Here is a 21,359-nt window from a genome sequence, read left to right as displayed (position 1 = left end):
GGGGCTTAAGCTGCCAAGAAAGTTGAGAGGCAAAGAGGAGGGAGGGAGAAGGGGCTTCAAGCCCAGGACAAGGCCCAAAGGTGAGACTGTACCTGGTCCTTTCCGGGGAAGGCAAGCAGCAGAGGTTATTGTCAACAATGGGATCAGTTGAGTCATAGGCAAGAGCCCCACTGCCCTTGTTTGGGCTGGCTTGGCTTCCTGCTGGGCCCAGGGTGAGCAATGTTTTAGAAAGAGTAATCTGATGTCAGCGGCAGAAATGCGTTGCAGAATGGTCCTGTCACTCACTTCCTGCTTAAAACCCTTCAATGCCTTCCCTTTGTCATGCTGTGATACTGTCTGGGCCCTACCTGACATGACCACTTGACCCCTGCCTACTTCTGTGGTCTCATGACCAATCCCCCCGAGGAGAATGTGAGCCCTGCAAGCTTTGCCAGTTTTGTAACAAAACGTTTGCTCATTGTAAATTCTAGTGCCTAGAACTGTGCCTGGCACACAGTGGATGCTCAGTAAATATGGTTGAATGAATGAATGAATGAATGAATGAGTGAACACTCACCACCCACACTGAACTCATTTCACTTTGCCTCACACCGTCCTGGCTGCCCCCCAACCCCCACGGGGTTGGCTAACCCTGGATCATTTTTAGGTGTGTTTTAATGTCACCTCCTCCAGAGAGCCTTCCATGACTCCCCCTTTTGCTTCATCTGCCCGTCTTGTGCTCCCAGAGCTCACTCTACTTTCCCACCCATAGCACTTACCCCACTTCTTTTTTTAACTTCTTTATTTTCCCTGATTACATCACTGAAAATTTTAACTTTACAGAACTATATAATACAGAAAGTGAAAGTCTGAAGTTCCATCCTACAAAGAGAACTTCCGTTAAGAATTGGTTCTATGTTTTATGTGTCTCCTTATTTTTCCATGTGACGTATTATATAGCTAGATATACATATATAGACGTATAGACATATATATGTGTGTGTATGTCAAGAGAGATTGCATTTCATACTATTGGTACTGTTATGCAATTTGTTCTTACTTTACTTAACAAGTGGACATCTTGCATGTCAGTCATTAAAGATACACCTCCTTTTTCTTTATGATCATCTGCAGTATTTTATGAATGTAGTTCACCTAACCAATCCCCTTCTGGTAGACATGTGGGCTGTTTCCGGTCTTTTACACGTATCAACACCAGTGCAGTGAACATCTTTGTACATAATCTTTGCGACTTTGTGGAAATGCTTTTGTAGAAAATTGCTTAAAGTGGAGTTGCTGAGTCAGAGGGTGTGAACATTTAAAATCACAATAGGTATTTCCACATATTCTCTCTGGAAGAGTGGTACCTCAGTGCTGCGCTGCGAGGGCGTGCTTCCCCTGGCACGGCCTTGGGCTCACAATGTCAGTCTGTCCCCTGAGACCGATGGCTCCATGGAGGTAGACGGAGTGTCCTGTTTGTGGCCGTGTTCTGAATGCTAGCACAGTGCCTGGTGCACAGTAGGCAGTTAATACATACTTGTTGACGGCGTGGGTAAGGGAATGAGGGGATGGAGAGAAGCCCATGGGGTTGAGGTAGCTTTGAGAGTGTGGGCTTGCCCAGCGGTTGAGCATCGACCTGTGGACCAGGAGGTCACAGTTCGATTCCCGGTCAGGGCACATGGCCGGGTTGCGGGCTCCATCCCCAGTGTGGGGCATGCGGGAGGCAGCCATTCTCCTGTGCAGCTTTTCCTCTTGGCCAGGTTTCGTGCCTTTGACCTTTGACCTGCGTCCCCATGTGTTGATTAGTGAGAACACTGCCTTGTTTGTGCCTGTCCCCTTCACCCCCTAAGGGTGAGAGCGCTCTAATGGCGGGGCTTGTGTCTCCCAGATTTGAGTGTTTGTGATGCCAGGCCTACTCTCTGAACGAATGAGTGAACCGATAGAAGGACAGACAAGAGCAGGAGTCAGAATGGAGTATCACTGTGCTTGTACAGGTGTGAGATGCTGCAGACCTTGATTTGGGTGGTGGTTTGGAAAAGGAAAAGAAGGAAGGCCCTGGCCAGTGTGGCTCAGTTGGTTGTGCACCGTCCCGTGCACTGAAAGGTTGCCAGTTCGATTCCAGTCAGGGCACATGTCCGGGTTTGGGGCTTGATCCCTGGTCGGGAGCGTGCAGGAGGCAGCCAATTGATGTTTCACTCTCACATTGATGTTTCTCTCTCCCTAAAAAATCAACTAAATGTCTTTAAAATGTGACAAGAAAAGAAGGAAGAACCAAAGGGACTGAATAAAAGGGATGTGGGGCCTGAGGGAAGGAAGATGGCGGCCCTGCCAACAGAAGTGGAGAAGCCAGAAGGGGAAGCTGGTGTGTGGGGGGGAGAGGGGGTGGAGGGGGGGGCGGTGGAGGTGGGGCCGGTCGGTCTGGCTCCGTGGAGTTGAGGGGCGTGGACGGGACTGCCAAGGGAGGAGATCCAGCAGAGCAGCACAGATGCCACAGTCAGAGCTGAGCAAGCTGCTGGAGGTGCCGATGGTGAAGGACTGGCAATGGCCTCGAAATGAAAAGGGATGAGTTCCCTGAGGGCAGAGCACAGGACTGAGGCCTGGGCCCTGAGTGGGTGACCCCACGTACAGGAGGCAGGAGAGAGAAGGATCTGCCTATAGCCCGAGTGGCCAGAGGTCGCCCCGGTGCAGCCATGGAAGCGGAGGGATTTGAGAATGTCCTGACTCAGAGGGCTAGAGAGGGAGGCCTCTGATTTTGGAAAAAGGCAACTTAGGGGCCTTCGGAGCGGCTGCTGCTCTGGGGTGGAGGAAAGGGAGCCAGGGAGGAAGCTCAGGTCCAGGCTGGCTCTGGGCATTTTCAGGGGAGAGGGAGGGAACATCACTGGGACTTGTGAGTCACTTCCCCTCCGTGGGGGGGGCGGGGGGGGGGCAGACTGAGGGCATCTGAGTGGAGTCTGTGTGCCCGGTGGAGCTGGAAGGGCATTCTAGTTACTCACTGGAATTTCCAGCCGACGGGGATGGGGGTGGCGAGAAATGCCATGGATATTCAGGAGCAGCTTCGGAGAGTTCTCAGGGTTAGGGGAAGAAGTAGAGAAGTGGGTATCAGTCTCACCATGCTGAGTAGGGACATGGGAATGGAGATGAGGGTACTCTAGGACAGCGGTCGCCAACCGGTGGTCCACGAGGTCCGAAAGGTTGGCGACCGCTGCTCTGGAAGACTTCTCGGCACAGCATGCTCCCCTGGGTGAGGGAAGGGACACAGGAGGGCCCTTGGGACACAGGAGGCCCTTCTCCCAGGCCACCTGCTTGTCTGACCACAGGCGCAGCTCCTGCCATGCACTTGGAGCCTGTGGGATGGGAGTCAGACACTGTGGCACAGAGCCCTGGGCCGGCACACGTGTGTCCTGGGGAATGCCAGGCCTGGTTGTTCCCAGGCTCTGGGAATAGCCTCATCCACCCAAACCAAATGAGGACTTGTGGCTGAAAGGGCCCTTCACATGTGCCTGGCTATTTATAACCCGCTAGGGCAGGGCCTGGGGAAAACCAGTGAGTGAGAGAGAGGGCCGGGCATGGGGTGGGTGTGCCTCTGTGGAGCCCTGTCAGCCCTGAGGGCCCAGAGAGCTACCCCCAATCCCGTGCATTTCAGCTTTGGTGACAGGGAGGAGCCTGTCACTGGTGAGGACAGGTTCTCTGCTCTAATGGAATGCCAGGAGCTCCCCCCCCACACACACCCCCTAGAGCTTAGCAGTGGTTCTCAACCTTCTGGCCCTTTAAATATAGTTCCTCATGTTGTGACCCAACCATAAAATTATTTTCGTTGCTACTTCATAACTGTATTGTTGCTACTGTTATGAATCGTAATGTAAATATCTGATATGCAGGATGGTTTTAGGCAACCCCTGTGAAAGGGTTGTTCGACAGCCAAAGGGGTTGAGACCCATAGGTTGAGAACTACTGGCTTAGAGCATCCACAGACCTTGGTGAGGGGGTTTGGGGGGGGGGGGGGGGAGATAAGAAATCATGCCCATTCATTTCTTTTCCCTCCTCTCTCCTCCTCAACCCTCCACCCAGCTTGGAGGCTCAGCCAAGGGCCCTGTGTTCAGCCTAGGTGCCCACTGGAAAGGAGAGGTGGTGACACCAGGTGTACACGTTTCCCCCTCCGTTGGGATGCATTTCCATATGAGTTCCAAAGAGTCTGACTCTTCCCCCTGTGGCCACACAGTTGCCACCTGACGGGGATGTGACCTGTGCATCAGGAGGCTGGTGGTAGACACAAATGTGAAAGTGATGGACAGCTCAGACACGGTATCATTAAGAGCCACAGTGGCTGGTCCTGGCAACTGTGTCCTGGGAGAGAGAATTGTGAGCTGGAAGCATCAGGAAGATTACAAGGGAATCCCTGGCTGGAGATACCCTTGAGGATCTGGTGGGAGATGGGGTGGGAGGCTTGAATGGGGCTGGAGCTTCGGAGCTCACCACCCAGAATCTTGAGTTTTCACTTGATCTACCTAGTTCAGTGATGGCGAACCTATGACACGCGTGTCAGAGGTGACACGCGAACTCATTTTTTTCGTTGATTTTTCTTTGTTAAATAGCATTTACATATATAAAATAAATATTAAAAAATTTTCTATATGTGACACGGCACCAGAGTTAAGTTAGGGTTTTTTCAAAATGCTGACACGCCGAGCTCAAAAGGTTCGCCATCACTGCCCTAGTTGGTGGCACCTATTATACAGGTTTACAAGGATAAGCGGTGGGTTGGTAGTGTGTAAAGCTGAATTTGTTTCCAATGAGGAAAGGGGACAGAAAGAATATTCAGGGAATCCCTGTCCTCCCCTCCCAACTGTCTCTCAAAGAAACAACCAGCTGCAAGAAAGCAGCAACCTTGTCCGTGGGCCTGCTTCAGGGCACAGATACGCATTTCATTTAGACCACACCATGGTTTATTTTTTTAATTAGTTTACTTTTCTTTTATAAATATTTTTTTTATTGATTTCAGAGAGGAAGAGAGAGAGAGAAATATCAATAATGAGGTAGAATCATTGATCGGCTGCCTCCTACTGGGGATTGAGCCCGCAACCGGGCATGTGTCCTTGACCGGAATCGAACCCGGGACCCTTCAGTCCCCAGGCCAACGCTCTATCCAGTGAGCCAAACCGGCTAGGGCTTAAATTAGTTTACTTTCAATATTATTTTGTCTTGGTTTCAGGTGTGCTGCCTAGTGGTTAGACAATCATATACTTTACAAAGTATTCCCCCGGTATTTCCAGCACCCACCTGGCACCATTCATAGTTACTACAATATTATTGACCGCACTGTGGTGTTTTATAAATGCAATTTTCCTGTCATTTTAAAACCGAGAGATACCACCTAAGAATCCAGATTTCCAGCTTCTCTTAACAATCCAAGATGGGGCAGCCTTGAGCCTGCCTGGCCCCTGGCAGCCATCAGCTGGACTGGAGCTGAGTGGCTGTTTCTTCAGTTCACCTGGCCCCCACCTGGCTCGTTTTGCTGATTGATCTTATCTACACTATTGTGGTGCTCTTATCTACACCATCATGGGTGCTGGAGTTTGCAACCTTTGCCCTAGGTGTTGTGTTGTGAAAGAGTTCTTCCGGGTCCTGCCCAAAACTCCTCCCCCATGAGAGTGGGTGGGTGTACCACCTCTGAGTCCAGGCTAGGGAACCAGAATATGCCCTTTACCCTCCAGATGGATTCAGCTCTTGTAACTGTTGCAGTAGCCAAGGGAAGCAGGGGTTGGCGGGGAGGACAGGATTGGCCATGCTCCCTGTCCTGGATCACCTTCTCCTGTGGTGCTGGGTCTATTGGGCCGAGGCCCCTCCTTTTTTTTTCTTTTTTCTTTTTTTTTAATTTCAGAGAGGGAGAGAGAGAGATAGAAACATCAATGATGAGCCCTGACTGGTTTGGCTCAGTGGATAGAGCATCAGCCTGCGGACTGAAGGGTCCCAGGTTCGATTCCAGTCAAGGGCACCAAAAAAAAAAAAAGAAAAACATCAATGATGAGAATCATTGATCGGCTGCCTCCTGCACGCCCCCTACTGGGGATCGAGCCCGAAACCTGGGCATGTGCCCTTGATCAGAATCGAACCCGGGACCCTTCAGTCCGCAGGCCAACGCTCTATCCACTGAGCCAAACCGGATAGGGCCCAAGGCCCCTCTAGAGGGAAAAGAGCCCCAAGAGGCGGAACGCTAATCTCAGCAGCATCTGTGAGTAGGAGATGGGGCACCTCCCGCTGCGGCCCCTGCTGCAGACCCTGGCTGGTACCTATGCTTCCGCTGGTTGCGGCGAGGCAGGTCAGGCCTTCTTTGCACCAAGCCTTCTTCCCCAGCCCGAGGTGGGGCTGGAAACTGGTTTCTCACCAGGCCTCCGCCTCACCTCCGCAAAGGTGTCAGAGCCTGAGGCCGAGGTGAGAAGGGGGCTCGGGCTGCTGGGGATCCAAGGTGACACCGCAGTGGGCCGGGCGGGCCGCGAGGCTGTGCGGGCAGCTGCTCCCGCGCTCCTCCCCCCGCCGGCTCCCGCCCGGCCCCGGAGAGGGGCTGTAAATAAAGCCTGTCTCTGGGAAGCCGACCTCCCCTTGCGCCCGGCCCGTCTGCGGCCTCCCCGCCCCTCCTCCGCGCTCCAGAAGCCTCCGCCAGCCGCCTGCCCCGGTGACCACAGAGGGAACGGCTCCACCTCGCAAGTCAAGTTGTGCATTTCCTGTGTATTCAGAGCCAACGCGGACCTCGGAGCCCAGAAAGGGCGGGATCGCCGGGGCCGGCGGCGGCGGCGGCGGCGGCGGGGCGCCGGGACCGACCTCGCGAGCGGCGGCCGAGGAGCGCGGGGCCCCGCCTGCGCCCGGCCCGCGCGCACAGCAGGAAGGGCCCGGCGGCCGCGCAGGGGCGCCTCCCGCTCCGCCCGCGCGCCTTCCTCCACTGACAGCCCTGACATCGCGGCGGCGGGGAGCCCCGCCGAGAGGCGGCCGAGGCCCGCGGGGCTGCCCCCGAGGACCCGTTTCCCCTTTCTCGGGGCGGGACGCGCGCGCTCCGGAGGGCTGGGACGCGGCTGCAGGAAAAGGTGCATAATGGAGCCTTTCATCCGGAGCCGGTGGCCAGGTGCCAGGGCGGACTCCGGGGCGGCCAGCATGCTGGTTTAGGCCTGCCCTGCACGCTCTTCCCCTCCCTGCGCGCCTGCCTCCCTCCGGGGCGGCGGCGGCGACGGCGGCTGCTGCTGCTGCTACTGCTACTGCTGCGTGGACCCTGCTTCCTGTTTGCCCTCCGCGGCTCCGGCTGCCATGGAAGAGGAAGAGGAGGCAATAGGCCTTTTGGACAAGGTTCTGGAGGATGAAGATGTGTTTCTCCTGGAGGAATGCGAGCTGGGAACCCCGACCAGCCCTGGCTCAGGGTCCCCCTTCTTGATGACTGTGAAGGTGGGAGTGTGACACGCCCTGGATGCTTGTGGAGGGAGGGGGCAGGGCGAGCAGCTCTCAACCGCCGAAGCGGTGTGCGGGCAGAAATGGCTGATGGGTGCACAAACCTCGCTCAGCTCGAGAGGGACTGGCGCATGCCTGCGAGGGGCTGAGAGGGGCTGTGCGCTCGGCAGCTGCTCCTGGGGGAGAGGTGCTGTGCCTGCCTCCTCCCCTGGACCAGTTGTCCTCGGGGGGGAGTGGCAGCTGGCTTTACCCCGGCCAGCTGTGCTCGGGGCTTTCACTGGCGGTGACATGAGTCACCTGGCGGGGCATGGCAGTGGTGTGAGCCTGCTGCCCCGGAGGAGCTGGCTGACTTGAAGCCAGGAGGCCTTAATTCATTGTTTCCATGGCAACAGTGGGATAAGTGCACTTGGGAAGTTCAGGCCAAGGGGGCCACTCTCTTTCTAGCAAGGAGACTTGGTGAGTCTGGGCTTCGGCAAGAGAGCATTTGGAGGGAGGGAGAGAGAGCACCAGAGGTCACTGAGCTTCCTTGAGGGAAGAGGCTTGGAGTTGTGAAGAGGGGGAAGGTGACAGCTGGCTCAGAGGCAGAAGCCAGGGGGGTAGGCGCTCTTCCTAAGGCGGCAGAGGCGGGAAGCATCTGCTGGACCCCAGCCCACCCACTCAGGCTGTGGGCACCCTTGGCAGCCATGCCCGGGTCCTGTCAGAGAAGTTGCCCTCAAGCTAGAGCAGGAGGGGCGTGGCTGCATCTTCCCCTGCTCTGCACCTCCTCCCCAGGGCAGGGCTCCCTCTAGAAGCCACACCTGTGTTGCCTGAGGCATGGCACGCAGACCTTCTTCCTTTCTTTCCCCTAAGCCCACTCCTGAGAGCTCTAACCTCAGCCTTTTGCTCACCTCCTCGCTGGTCTGCGGCCAGAAAGGAGGCCAGTTAGAAAGGATGGCAGCGAGTTCTCAGACTGCAAGCCAGGCTGCCGGAAAATAGAGCTGCCATCTATCTGTGGGCCCCAGGCTACACGGCACCCCCAGGGCATGGCGCACAGAGCGCTGCTGTGGGCTGGAGGCTGCCCCAGCCTCTCTGGACCTGGTGTCCCTCCTGTAAGATGGGATCTCGGCCCTGCCCCACCCACGCTACAGTGTGCTTCCAGGAGGAGCTAATGGAGGTAAAAATAGACTGCAGCCCAAGGTAGATGGCTGAAGTGTGGAGCTTGGGTGGAGCGTAGCTGTAGGCCTGGGTGCAGAGCAGTGAGGAGCTGTAATGGGTGGTGGCTGGTGCCCCACCCCGGCTCTCTCTTCTGGAGCCAGCTCCGAGGCCTGGCGGGTAAGTCATGTTCCTCGTTGGGCCCATGAAAGCCTCTGTACTTAGGTCTGACCAGCCTCCCCACCAGAAGCAGGATGGGAAAAGTGTGATTATAAACCAAGAACATAGAGTGTGGGGTTCCTAATGGACCCTCTCTGAGAAACCCTTCCCAGCACAGATGGGATCTGCTGACATGCTGCGGTATGGGTCCACCCTTACTCCGGACTCTGGCTTATACCTGAGTCGCAGCCCGTATTTCATTCTGCTTGGAACTTGAGACGTCTGCCTCCTCTATCCTATTCTTGAGGGCAAGGGCCACATGGTGTTCGTTGTGGAATGCTGTGCAGTGCTTGGTGCTTGGCTGGTGCCCAGTGAATGTGTGGAATGAGCGAGGCTCGATGGGGCTTGCAGAGGGTGTACCATGTGCCTGGCCTTGTTCCATCTCAGAGGTGTTATAAGGAGACAGCACCTGGATACCAAGAGGTCCTGGACACATCTCACACTCAAAACACCACGCCTCCCGCTCCCTCTGAGTCTTCCCCTCTGCCTGGCTGCCTCAGGGTTCTGGACTTGTCTCCAGCATGGCGGGGGGGTGGGGGGGCCTTTCACGAGTATTGGGGGTTTCCAGGCTTCTTGTCTCATCCTGAATGCCTCTAGGATGCCTTCCTTCTGGCCAGGCTGTCATTAGAGAGAGAAGACATGCAGGGTGGCTGGAGAGTTATGGTAAGCAAGCTCATTGATTCATTCAGCAAACACTGTCAGGTTGTGTTCTATTCAAAGCACTTTCTGGCCGGGGGAGGAGATGAGATGAGCAAGGAGAAGAGATGAACTCAGAGAGCTCACAGTTCAGGGTTAGGGGGCAAGTGTACAGATGATAGCAGTATAATGAGAAAGTAGTCAGGGCCAATGAGAAGGGTGCTGGTAAAAGGGGACTAAATTCAGAGGAGGAGAGATCACTTCTAGTTGAGTCAGGATTGGACTGGGTGCACGTGTGTGGTCAGGGGGCATTTCTGGAGTGTGCGCTCCGGCCCCGGGCTGTGGACCGTCCTGGCACGCTCTGGCAAGATAGACTCTTTTCAGCCGCTGGTAGGAATCCAAGACGCGTCTCTCTTTTCTATTACTTTGCTTCAGGAGTACTTACCTTAAATAGTTGTCATGTTCCTTGAGCATGTGTCCAGATGCCAGGCCTATAAATCAATCCTGTTTCCGGTGTAATTTCCAAGAAACTTCATCTTCTTAGGGGACAGATGTGAAGACGGCAGTGATTTTCTCCAGAGCTGGGGGGGCGGAAAGGGGGGAAGGTTCCGTGTCTTTCAGCCCACCCTTCCCTTTGAGGCGTTAATGATCTATAAATGAATAATAATGGGAATACTGATGGCTACACCACCTCCCAGCTGTAAAGTGTTGCATACTTTCCAAAAGTCTTTGATACAATTCTATTTAAAGGTACGGAGGGCTAATGGGGTCCTTGTGATATAAATGCTGCCATTTAAGGGAACTCATTTGTCAGGAATCCAAATCCTTTTATAATGCAGATCAACCCCTCAGGTGTAATTCTGTGCTGATTTTTAACGGATTGTCTGAAATGCGTCGATCTCTGTGTCATCTGCCCAGGTCTCTTCTCCCTCAGGGCAGTGATGGCCGGCCGTACCTGTGGCCCCCACTTGGATGTTTCCCGAAGTGGGGGCCACATATATGGTGATTTTAGGTGGCGCCTGGATGTGTATTTTGTACTTTGAATAGTTAGGTAGGTATTTTAATGTATGTTAGGGAGAATATAATTTGTACATCTTTCCTGTGATTTCAAATGTCATACATGGGATAAGGCTGTGCTGTTAAGAAGCCAGTCAGAAAGAACAATGTTAAGTAAATAATAGTGCAGGGGGCATGTGAGTGGGACACAACCGCAAAGGTGGGATATGAACAGCCGAGGTTTGGAAACGTGGCTGGATCCCAGGGGGCCTGCCAAAAGCTTCAGACACCTGGGAGCCCAAGATTTGGGGGATCCTCCCTTAGGAGAGTGGGCTGTGGGTTTCGTCTGTCCCCCCCCCGCACTTGCCCCTGTCCTCTCTGCTCTTTATTCTGCTGAGGAATTTGCTGACAGACACCTCCCCGGTACCTAGCGCTGAGGAGAGGAGAGGGAGTGGTGGGTGTCCCTGTATCGGCCCAACCCAGAGAAGGGCTGGCTGGCCTGGGGCAGATGCTTGGCAGGGACCCAGCTCCTAAGCGCAGTGGCACCTGCTCTGAGCAGACCCCACTGGGTGCTCCTTGCAAACTAGCGTGGTCCATGAGCGGAACTCTGCGGGTGTGGAGCCGCTTGGCCTACGGTTCTGACTCACAGGCAGCTCTGCCTCTCCAGTCCTCGTTGCTGTCTTGGAGGAGATCACAGCTCCTGGACAGACTGGCTTGGCTTGGCCTAGAACGAAACCTTCAGGGGCTAGTTTTAGTCCCTACTGTAGTGACGAGGCCAGCGTTGGCCAAGCCTTGCTGGTAGATGCTGTCCCTGCCAGAGTGACTTGACCTCTTGATATGGGGCCCTCAGGCCGACAGACTCCACCGAGACTGCAGATTGTGTAAATGCTGGGGATGAAGGAGCCCACCGGGGCCGCGTTTCATAAGCTCCCCGTGGGGAGGAAGTGGGGATGGTGTCACCGAGAGGGCAGCTTTCCTGTGCTGGGGGAACCTGAACTCTTTAGAGAACTTGCCCTGGAGATGCTGGGCACGTGGGCCCCTCTGGAGTGCTTTTTGGGACAGAAACCGTCTCCCTCACTTGTATTCCCAGTACCTGGCACCTAGTGAGGTGTGAATGAGTTCATGTTGAGCCCTGACATTTTGTGAGATAAGAACAGCCCCGAAAAGGCCCTGGCTGGGTAGCTTAGTTGGTTAGAGCGTCATCCTGATAAGCCAAGGTTGCCGGTTCGATTCCCAGTCAGGGACATACAAAAACCAAGCAGTGAGCCCTGGCTGGGTGGCTCAGTTGATTGAAGCGTCGTCCCATGCACCAAAGAAAGGTTGCACTTGGGTTTCCGGTTGGGGCTCATGCCTGGATTAGGGGTTCAATTCCTACTTGGGGAGCCTGCAGGGATGGGTGGGAGGCAGTTGGTCGATGTTTCTCTCAAAATCAGTAAAAACATAGCCTCAGATTTAAAAAAAAAAAAAAAAAGCAACCAATGAATGCATAAGTGGAACAACAAATTGATGTTTCTCTCTCCCTCCTTTCCTCTCTCTCAAATCAATCAATTAAAAAAAAAATAAAATACAGGGGATTGTCAAGGGCGGGGGGGGGGGAAAAAGGACACATATGTAATACCCTTTGTAATACTTTAAGCAATAAAAAAATTTAAAAAAATAAAATAAAATAAAAGAATAGCCCCACGAGGATTAGACAGTTGTGAATTTCCAGATCATTCTAAACCAGGAACATGGGTCTGAGGAAAGCAAAGAAAAGATGACAGAAGTTTTTGGTGGTAACTGGATTTAATGTCACATCACCTCCACCCTCATGCCAGCCCGCACTTCAGAATGAATGTGGCCCAGAGTGGGGACGCTCAGGGGTGACTCCTTGGTCCCTTTTGGGAAGCCCTTTCAAGATTGGACTCTGAGGTGGGGGTCTCTTAAGGAGTGGGTCTTGCTGAAGGGGCTGGCACAGGGGTCTGGCTCACGCCACGGTGGGCGAAGGCTTGGCAGGGGCCGTGAATCACCAGGTCTTCACTCTGGTCCCAGTCCAGCCAGCTCTACTGTTAAGCTCACAGTGTTCCCCACGCTCAGGGCCTCAGACAAGCCCTTGGTTGGCAGGAAATAGGAGGGGAACGGGGTGCAGCAGGAGAGTGCTGGCCGCCTACACGGAGGGAGAGTTCCCAGGGGTCAGGCTGGGGCCCTGCTCCGAGCTCTGATCTTGCTCCTTGGAGGGAGTGCTGCCCACCTGCCAGTGGACAGCTCCGGCCACTGGCAGTTTCCACTCTGTGACTCGGGAGAATAACGATAGCACCTTCCAGGTTGTGGGACTTCGGTGAGTTAATCCAGGGCAGGCACTTAGGACAGTGCCTGGTACTTGGGAAGGCATCAATAAGTAACTGCTGTCCTTCCCTAAAGCGTGGCGTCCATACGAGTTTCCCAATGTCACTGCAACAAATGACCACACAGTTCGTGGCTTAAGACAGCACGTTTATTCACTTACACACGTCTGCAAGGGCCAGCGGCCTGCATTCCTTCTGGAGGCGCTGGCGGGGAGAATCCGTGTCCGTCCCGGCCTTTTCCAGCGTCTAGACCAGTGGTTCTCAACTTTCCTAATGCCGCGACCCTTTAATACAGTTCCTCATGTTGTGGTGACCCCCAACCATAAAATTATTTTCGTTGCTACTTCATAACTGTAATTTTGTTACTGTTATGAATCGTAATGTAAATATCTGATATGCAGGATGTCTTTTCATTGTTACAAATTGAACATAATTAAAGCATAGTCTTTAATCACAAAAACAATATGTAATTATATATGTGTTTTCTGATGGTCTTAGGTGACCCCTGTGAAAGAGTCGTTCGACCCCAAAGGGGTCGCGATTCACAGGTTGAGAACCCCTGGTCCAGAGGCCTCCTGCATTCCCTGGCTCATGGGATGTCTTCAGAGCCAGCAGTGTGGCATCTTCCGGTCTTGCAGCCAGTCTGTCCCTCCCTCCCTGCCCTCTCCTTCTGTGGTCATTGTTTCCCTGACCCTCTTGCCTGCCTCCTACAGGACTCTTGTAATACATAACGGTCCACCGAGAGTCCAGGATAACTCATCTAAAAATCCTTAACTTAATCATATCTGCCAAGTCCCTTTGGCCATATGAGATCGCATAGCCACAGGTTTGGGGGGTTGGGGTGTGGGCCTCTTTGGCATAACATTGTTCTTCTATCACTGGGTCAGATACCATTCCAGAGATGGGGTGGGGTGGGGTGGGGTGGGGCAGCCTCTAGCTCAGATCTGCTCATGGGCTTGCGAATGGAAGGCCAAGCATCGAGTCTCTCACCTGGGGAAAGGGCCGGCTGGTCAGCCAGCGTGTGAGCACACCAGGGCCGGGAAGGCAGCTGGGGGGAAGCCTCTCTTCTCCGGACTTGGGAAATTTCTGGTAGCTTCGCATGCTCTCCCAGACTATGCTCAGGGCGTGCTGTTGAGGCCCCAAGAGGGATCTGCTTGAGATTCCAGGTGAGCATCTGATGCTTGAGAATGAGTGAGGACATTATCCGAGCAGTGGGAGAGCACGGAATTCATTGTTCCAGGCCTGGGGTCAAATTCCATCCCGGCCACTTCTTGGCTCTGTGACCCTGGGTGAGTCCCTTCCCTCTTTTAAGTCTTGCTCATTTCTGTGTGTTTAATGAGAAAATATAGTACCCACCTCAAGGAGGCACCAAATGATGTTAGGTGCCCACGTGTTCGGGGTGTCACGTGGCGCTGGGCTCCAGGGAGTGCACAGGAGTGTGATGCAGGTACCCAGAGACTACGAAGCCAACGGGCAGGTCATGAACCAGGGCACCCGTCAGGTTCGAGGGTCAGTGCCGCAGACTCCAACAAGAGACGCTGCAGGCCAGAGAGACTGCAGCTGTGCCTTCATGGGGAGGTGGGGTTCAGACGAGAGAGGGGCCGGGGTGGAAGAAGGCATTGAGGCAGCAGGGATGGCACCCTCAGGGGCTGGAACACCTCTGGCCTGTTGGGAAGACAGATCCGATGGCTGTGGGGAGATGGAAGGGTAGGGAGAGACACTAGGAGCCACTGAAGGTGTTTAAGTAAATAAGCTGGGGCCCATGTTACCATTTATATTTACTTGGTTTTTGTTTTCTTTTTAACGTCTTTTTCTCCCACTAGATTATAAGCCACATGAGAGTAGGGACGACTGTGTGTTTGTTTCCTGTTCTATCTGTGAGCATTCAGTAAATATTTGTTGAGTGAATAAATGAGTGCATAACTTAACTGAATCCCCAGATAATTACGTTTTGCTGTATTGACTTAAGTCCTTGACAAACATCAGGTGGAAGGTGGCGTACTCAGAAGATTGATCCGGCGCTGGTGTGTGGAGTGGCGGGAGGAGGGAGAGGCAGGGGTCAGTTAGAAGAGGCGGCCTGCAGAGTGGAATGCTGAGGGCCTAGACCACCGCAGAGGGGAGGAGTGAAACCGAAGGGAAGAGTCTTGGTAAGAGATTAGCAAGATGGGCATTCAAAGCTAAATGAGGCGTGATCTCCACCACAGGGAGAGACGGAGCGGGGAGGTCAGTGCCATACAGAATGAGGCCATCAGGAAATGATAGGAGGGGGTGCAAGGTTAGGATTGAGGGCCCTACAGCTAGTTACCCCTTTCTTTTCTTTATTATTATATTAAATTTTTTAATCCTCACCCAATGATTTGCTTTCATTGATAGAGAGGGGGGAGGAAAGGAGAGAGAGAGAAGTAGAGAAACAATGATTGTTTGCCTCTCCTACCCATCCTACCGAGGTGGGGGTGGGTGGGTAGGGGGATGAAGGGGGAGGATGCTCCAACCAACCGAGCCACCCTGCCAGGGCCACAGCTAGCATCTTTTGTTGCAAATTTGAACCCCTGGGGACAGGAAGATTAAGTCAGAGGTGCAGCCAGAAGGCCACACAGCTGGGGTTCCCATGGCCACTTTCATCCCATTCTTTCCACCCCTCCTCTCAGTTTATAGATCACCTCCTCTGGGAGCCTCCCCATGCCCCTTCTGTGCCCTTCCATGTCGCATGCCCTGCCTCAGCCGTGATTCTGATTTCCCTTCTTAACTACGTCCCCCCATTAAACTGCCCCCACACACATGAGGCCAGGACCTTTGTGGTCTTGCTCACTATTATGAGGTTGAATAGGTGGATGGATGGATGGGTATCAAATAAGGAAATGTGGGAAAAGGATGAGAGAGAAACAAAGCAAGAAGCTAGCGTAGGAGCCCTAGCCAGTTTGGCTCAGTGGAAAGAGCATCAGCCTGCGGACCAAAGGGTCCCGGGTTCGATTCCAGTCAAGGGCACTTACCTTGGTTGCAGGCTCCTCCCCCCGTGCAGGAGGCAACCAATCATGTGTTTCTCTCACATCGATATTTCTCTCTGTCTTTCCCTCTCTCTTTTCCTCTCCCTAATCAAAAAAATCAATGGAAAAATATCCTCAGGTGAGGATTAACAAAACAAAACAAAAAAGAAGCTAGTGTAGGAATAGGGTGTTTTTCCCTTTATATTTTTGTAGTTGCCACATTCTCTAATAGGTGTGTTTGGCATTTACCCCATACAAAAGTGTTAGTGAAAGAGGAGATAAAAGGAAGAAGACAGACCGCTCAGGATTCTGGTTTGCTCTCATACAGGTGGAAGCAGGGAAAGGCCTGGAGATGAGGAAGCTGGTGCTCTCAGGGTTCCTGGCCAGCGAGGAGATCTACATCAACCAGCTGGAGGCCCTGTTGCTGGTGAGTACATTCTCTGGGCCTCTGGGTCCCCCAGTTGGACAGTGTCATGCTCCTACACTGCTGTTGGAGTCGGAAGGAAAGAGGACCTGAACTAGCAGTGGGGTCATTGCCGGCAAGGGCCTGTGCCTCGCAGCCTCCACCCTCCATTACCTGCCCAGGGGGAGGCGGGAGCAGAGGCACCACGAGGTTGGGGGTGGCAAAGGCTCCATCACCCATGACCATGGCACAGGCGGTACTAATGGATCTGTCCAGGGCGGGGTCTGCCACCACTTCCACACCGGACCCTGGGAGTTCTCCATCCGTCATCACGTTGAGACCTTTTTGTCAGGGCTGGTCCCAGTCCTCCCTCCTTCCTGCAAGAGTGAACCATTTGCGCCATCCAAGGCTCTCGGGCAGGAAATGTGAGGTGGGGGGCTCTCTGCCGTTTGGAGATACGCCAGCGCCAAGGCGTTAGACGAACCCTGGCCCTTGGTGACGGTGCCTCGGCTTCCTCTCCAAGCCGAGGCACTGTTGTGAGAATCCTATGAAAATGCTTCACTGATTTGAAATAGTGGGTGAAGCCAGAATACTGTGAAAATGTTTTCCAAAGGGAAAAGGACTACTCAGGTGTTAGGTGTTTCTGCCTTTGAAGAAAGCGCTTATTCGATGCACCTGAATTTGAAGGTGAAGGGATTGTGGCACCTGAAGTTCTCGGTCCATAGACACTCGTTCTTACAGGAATTGTTAGGTGCCCATGTTTGTGCTTTTAAGGTGTTGTCACCCGGTGTTCCAGGGGACGTGGCGTCTGTTGGCCAAGGGATAACGGCTGAAATGTGCAGACACTTCGTAACACACCGACTGTGTTTGTGGTCATTCTCACCGGGAGTTTATTGGAAGGCACAGTCATGCTTCCAAGTGAGGGACGGTACGGCAGACCAATGAGGACTCTGGTCTGGGGCAGGACTAGGGCAAGACTCGACTCTGCCATTAATGACAGGCTTATTGCACTGTTTTTACAAACTGGGCGTCTTGACCATGAATGGGTTGAACCAGCATTTAAATGCAAATGAGAAAGAAAGTACCAGCACATGTCACATAATAAGTACCGTATCATGAAACTTGTGGTGTGTTGTGTGTGTGTGTGTGTGTGTGTACAGTATATACTGGTCCATATTATTCTTTACATGTGCTGTAGGGTTTGAAAACCAGTGGCTTTGGGCAAGCCATGCATAATCTCTTGCAGCCTCAGTTTCCCCGTATGAGGATGAGAGTAATACCATTACCATCTCTCTCCTCCGTGGGGGTGAGAGGACCAGGTGATCCTTTTTGGGACCTGGTACAATGCCAGGTGCTTAGGCACTCAAATACGTACATGGTGTCCCCCAAAAATGTATATACAACGTCCAATGATTATAAAGTCAGTGTTTGTTAGCACAGAGCTCATTTTCAAAATTTAAAAGAAGCTACAGAAATGAATAATTTTTTGTGTCAATGCCTGTTTTCAAACTGATGACCATTCTTGTCCAGGCACTGCTGGTAATACGAAGCAGTGAAATCCCAAACATCAAAAATCATTGTGTTAGGTGTTCGTGCACCCTCAATTTGTCGACTGTTGCCAGTTTTGTACCATAAACTTTATCTTTTATGTATCCCCATAAAAGATAAAAAAAAAAGGGGGGGGGGCCCTACCTGGTTTGGCTCAGTGGATAGAGCATCAGCCTGTGGACTGAAGGGTCCCAGGTTTGATTCCGGTCAAGGGCACATGCCTGGGTTGCAGGCTTGATCCCCAGTTGGGGGCCTGCAGGAGGCAGCCAATGATTCTCTCTCATCATTGATGTTTCTATCTCTCTTTCCCTCTCCCTTCCTCTCTGAAATCAATAAAGATATTTAAATATATATATAAGTATTTTAGGATAAATTTTCTTTGTTTAAAACTTAACCTGGCTTCACCCATTATTTCAAATCAGTTAGACCTGGAAAGGAATGAAAATTAACTGAGTTGTCATTTGTTAATGTGTGTGTACATCTTGTTTGGACACACTGTGTTATCCGAAGGAGGGAGAACAGGCAGGTGACCAGCCAGACACATGTGAAATGCACCTTACAAACTATGAACAACTACCAAAATTCGGGGGCGAGGTTGTCGTTACTAAAAGGATACATATTTGGAAGGACCCCAGTTTTCATTGGACCCCAGTTTAAAAAAAGGAAGAGGGTCGGGCTCCCCATCCCCACTTGACTACTTACTAGCTCTAGGCCTTCTGCAGATTACTGGACGTTTGCGCCTCGGTTTCTCCATCTGCAAGCTGGGTATAGTAGTATCAGTACAGTAGGTGCCCGTTATAATGTTGATGAGATGCCTAGAGACTTAACTCTTGTTTATGTCAATTAGCCGATGGTAAAATTAGTTCTGCTTAAAGCCACAGAACCTATTAAAGGCATTGAGGACTTAACTCAGCGGTTCTCAACCTGTGGGTCGCGACCCCTTTGGCGGTCGAACGGCCCTTTCCCGGGGGTCGCCTAAGACCATCCTGCATATCAGATATTTACATGACGATTCATAACAGCAGCAACATTACAGTTATGAAGTAGCAACGAAAATAATTTTATGGCCGAAACCGGTTTGGCTCAGTGGATGGAGCGTCGGCCTGCGGACTGAAGGGTCCCAGGTTCGATTCCGGTCAAGGGCATGTACCTGGGTTGCGGACACATCCCCAGTAGGAGATGTGCAGGAGGCAGCTGGTCGATGTTTCTCTCCCATCGATGTTTCTAACGCTCTATCTCTCTCCCTTCCTCTCTGTAAAAAATCAATAAAATATATTAAAAAAAAAAAAAGAAAAGAATTTTATGGTTGGGTCACAACATGAGGAACTGTATTTAAAGGGCCAGAAGGCTGAGAACCACTGACTTAACTGTTCAAGGGGCTGCTGTGAGGATTCTATGAGTTTGTAGGGGAAGCTCTTGGGAAAGAGCCCAAGTATTAGCTGACACTATTATTTCTCCAGTGCTGGGAGAGAGTGCAGGTTAGGGCCTGTTTGTCTCTGTCAACACAGCCTTTCCCTGAGGGGAGGGGAGGCCTCAGTTCTCATTTCTTATCTGTCATTGGGCCTGACTTGAGTTTCCGTTTGTTGGCAAAGATAACTACAGATTTAGGGGCCAAGGCACTCCCCTCCCTGCCTCGCCTTCCTTACAGCTCCTGCCCCAAAGGCAAAAACTGAGGCCGAGACCCCTCCTCTCCCCGCAGTTTGCTCATCCTGGGCCTCTGATTGGTTCTTTCTTGAGGCCACGGAGGGCGGGATCAGCTAGGAGGCCTGTTGGAGGCTGGAGAGTCCAGGAAGAGGGGCCAGGACCCTCCCCAGCTACAGCCTCGATGATTTGCCTCCCAAATAAGGACTCAGCCGTCTTCCCCTCCTCCTCGAACTGGGAGCCCTCCCCTCTCAGCTACCTGGTAGCTAAGCCCTTTGCTTTGTGGGGTGAGCTGACAAAGGGGCTCAGAGGAGAAGGAAATCTGTCCTCTCTGAGCTCCCTCCTCCCCCCACACCCAGATCTTCTCATCACCCCACCCCCATTCTCTCAGCTCTTGGGGTGTGATTGTTCTCAGCTTAACACTTCCTGATATGCCAGCTGCGAGGTGTGTGTACCTAAGTCTGTGTACACACACGGGGACACCCCACAGGAGCCTCTGTTCCTGCCCCCTGAGGTGCTGGCTGGTCATCTGGAGCCCTCCAGGTTCCTGGGGGGCTCAGATTAGAAGTGGCGTGGGCCTGAGAGCCTGGGCTGAGGTTGGGGGAAGGGGTGGAGGAAGGGAGACAAACCAAATTCGTGTCATTCTGCATCTCCCTTCTCCTCCTTCTCTTTCCTCCTCCTCCTTCTCCTCCTTTTCCTCCCTCCTCCCTCCTCCCTCCTCCCACTCTCTCCCCTGAGTAACTAGCTGGGTTCTGCATCTGGCTGCACCCTCACCTACAGCACCCCCACCCCAGGCCACAGCTGGCCCTCCTCCCTTAGACTGTCATTCTGGCAGTTGGGGCGGGCTCAGGTTCCTTCTCTGTGAACTAGGTTACTGATGCCCAACTGCCTGGGCCCCAGGGAGCAGGAGGCTGAGGTGAGGGTTGGTTAAGCAGGCCTTGCCGGCAGCCTGCAGGCCTTCTGGGATAGGAGGTGGAGGAAGTGGGCCGACTCCTTTCCCCTGTTTCGAAAGGCAGGTGGCTGGAGGACAGAGCAGACAAATGGCAGTGTGAACCCCATGGGGAGTTTGAACCGCCGGCCTGTCTTCCTGAGAAGCCGCTCATGGGCAATAGAGAGCCAGGGCTGGCTCTGAGGCCCCTCGGGGATCCGCCTGAAGATTCCCTTTCTCCCCTGACGGCGTAGAGAGCCCCTGTCCCAGCCCCTGCCCCAGCCCCTGCAGCAGGATTGCTAGCGGGGTAACTGGCAGGCCAGCTCTCTGGCACAGGAGCGGTGCTGGGTGGCCTGTGCCTGTCACCCGAACCACCGAGACCTGTATTTGGAGATGCACCAGATAAACATGACTGCTGCCCTCGCCAGTTTGGCTCAGTGGATAGAGCGCTGGTCCGAGGACTGAAGGGTCCCGGGTTCGAGTCCAGTCAAGGGCATGTACCTAGGTTGTAGGCTCCATCTGGTCCCTCTCACATTGATGTATCTCTCTCTCTCTCTCTCTCTCTCTCCCTTCTTCCTCTCTCTCTGAAAATCAGTGGGAAAATATCCCCAGAGAGGATTAAAAAATATAATAATAATAACTGCCTTCAAGGGTCTCCAGCCAGCCAGGAACACACACCCAGTGCCCGCCCCCCTCCCCCCACCCCCGAAATCAAATCAGGGCTAAGACTAAAGGTCCCCAGCCTTGTCCCGAGAGCCATCTAATGCCCGTGCAGGCCTGTCCGTGTGACCACTGCTGGTGAGCGCCCATTTCTTCCCCTTTTGTAGACAGAGTGGGAAGTTTAGGAGGAAGCAGAGCTGTTATGTCTTGTCCCTGCGTGGGTGGCACATGAGTGCTTCCCCAGCAGCTTCTGAGAAGTCCTGACTCCTGCGTCTTCCCAGGACGGTTCTCTCCCTGTTCCTTCATTCCCTCCTCCGTGGAGGTGGAGGTGACCATGGCAGGCACAGGGATGAGTGGTTCGGGGCTCTGTGGTGACTTGGCCCCTCCACTGGCCCCTGGGCAGAGGGAATAAGGATAAATTACGACAGTGATCCTGCGAGCCCACTCTGTATCCTTCGTGGAGGGCTGGGAGCCATGAA

At 53.2% G+C, this 21,359-nt stretch overlaps 1 protein-coding gene across 4 annotated transcripts in view; it reads left to right on the top strand.

Annotated features, from left to right (window-relative positions):
* ABR (ABR activator of RhoGEF and GTPase) overlaps positions 1–21,359 on the top strand; it is a 188,960-nt gene that overhangs the window by 92,758 nt on the left and 74,843 nt on the right. For 3 of the 4 annotated variants that reach the window (XM_070393446.1, XM_070393447.1, XM_070393448.1), the window contains exon 3: positions 16,029–16,127. In XM_070393446.1, the coding sequence (XP_070249547.1) occupies positions 16,029–16,127 (99 nt within the window). Of the gene's footprint in view, positions 1–6,957; positions 7,408–16,028; positions 16,128–21,359 lie in introns of those variants that run through there. The other variant, XM_070393449.1, reaches the window with a different exon arrangement.

This window comes from Myotis yumanensis, unplaced genomic scaffold (genome assembly GCF_028538775.1).
Source record: "Myotis yumanensis isolate MYYU_CA2020_CCGP unplaced genomic scaffold, mMyoYum1.0.hap1 SCAF_16, whole genome shotgun sequence".
NCBI classification, from domain to species: Eukaryota; Metazoa; Chordata; class Mammalia; order Chiroptera; family Vespertilionidae; genus Myotis; species Myotis yumanensis.
This window is presented reverse-complemented; position numbering and strand designations above follow the sequence as displayed.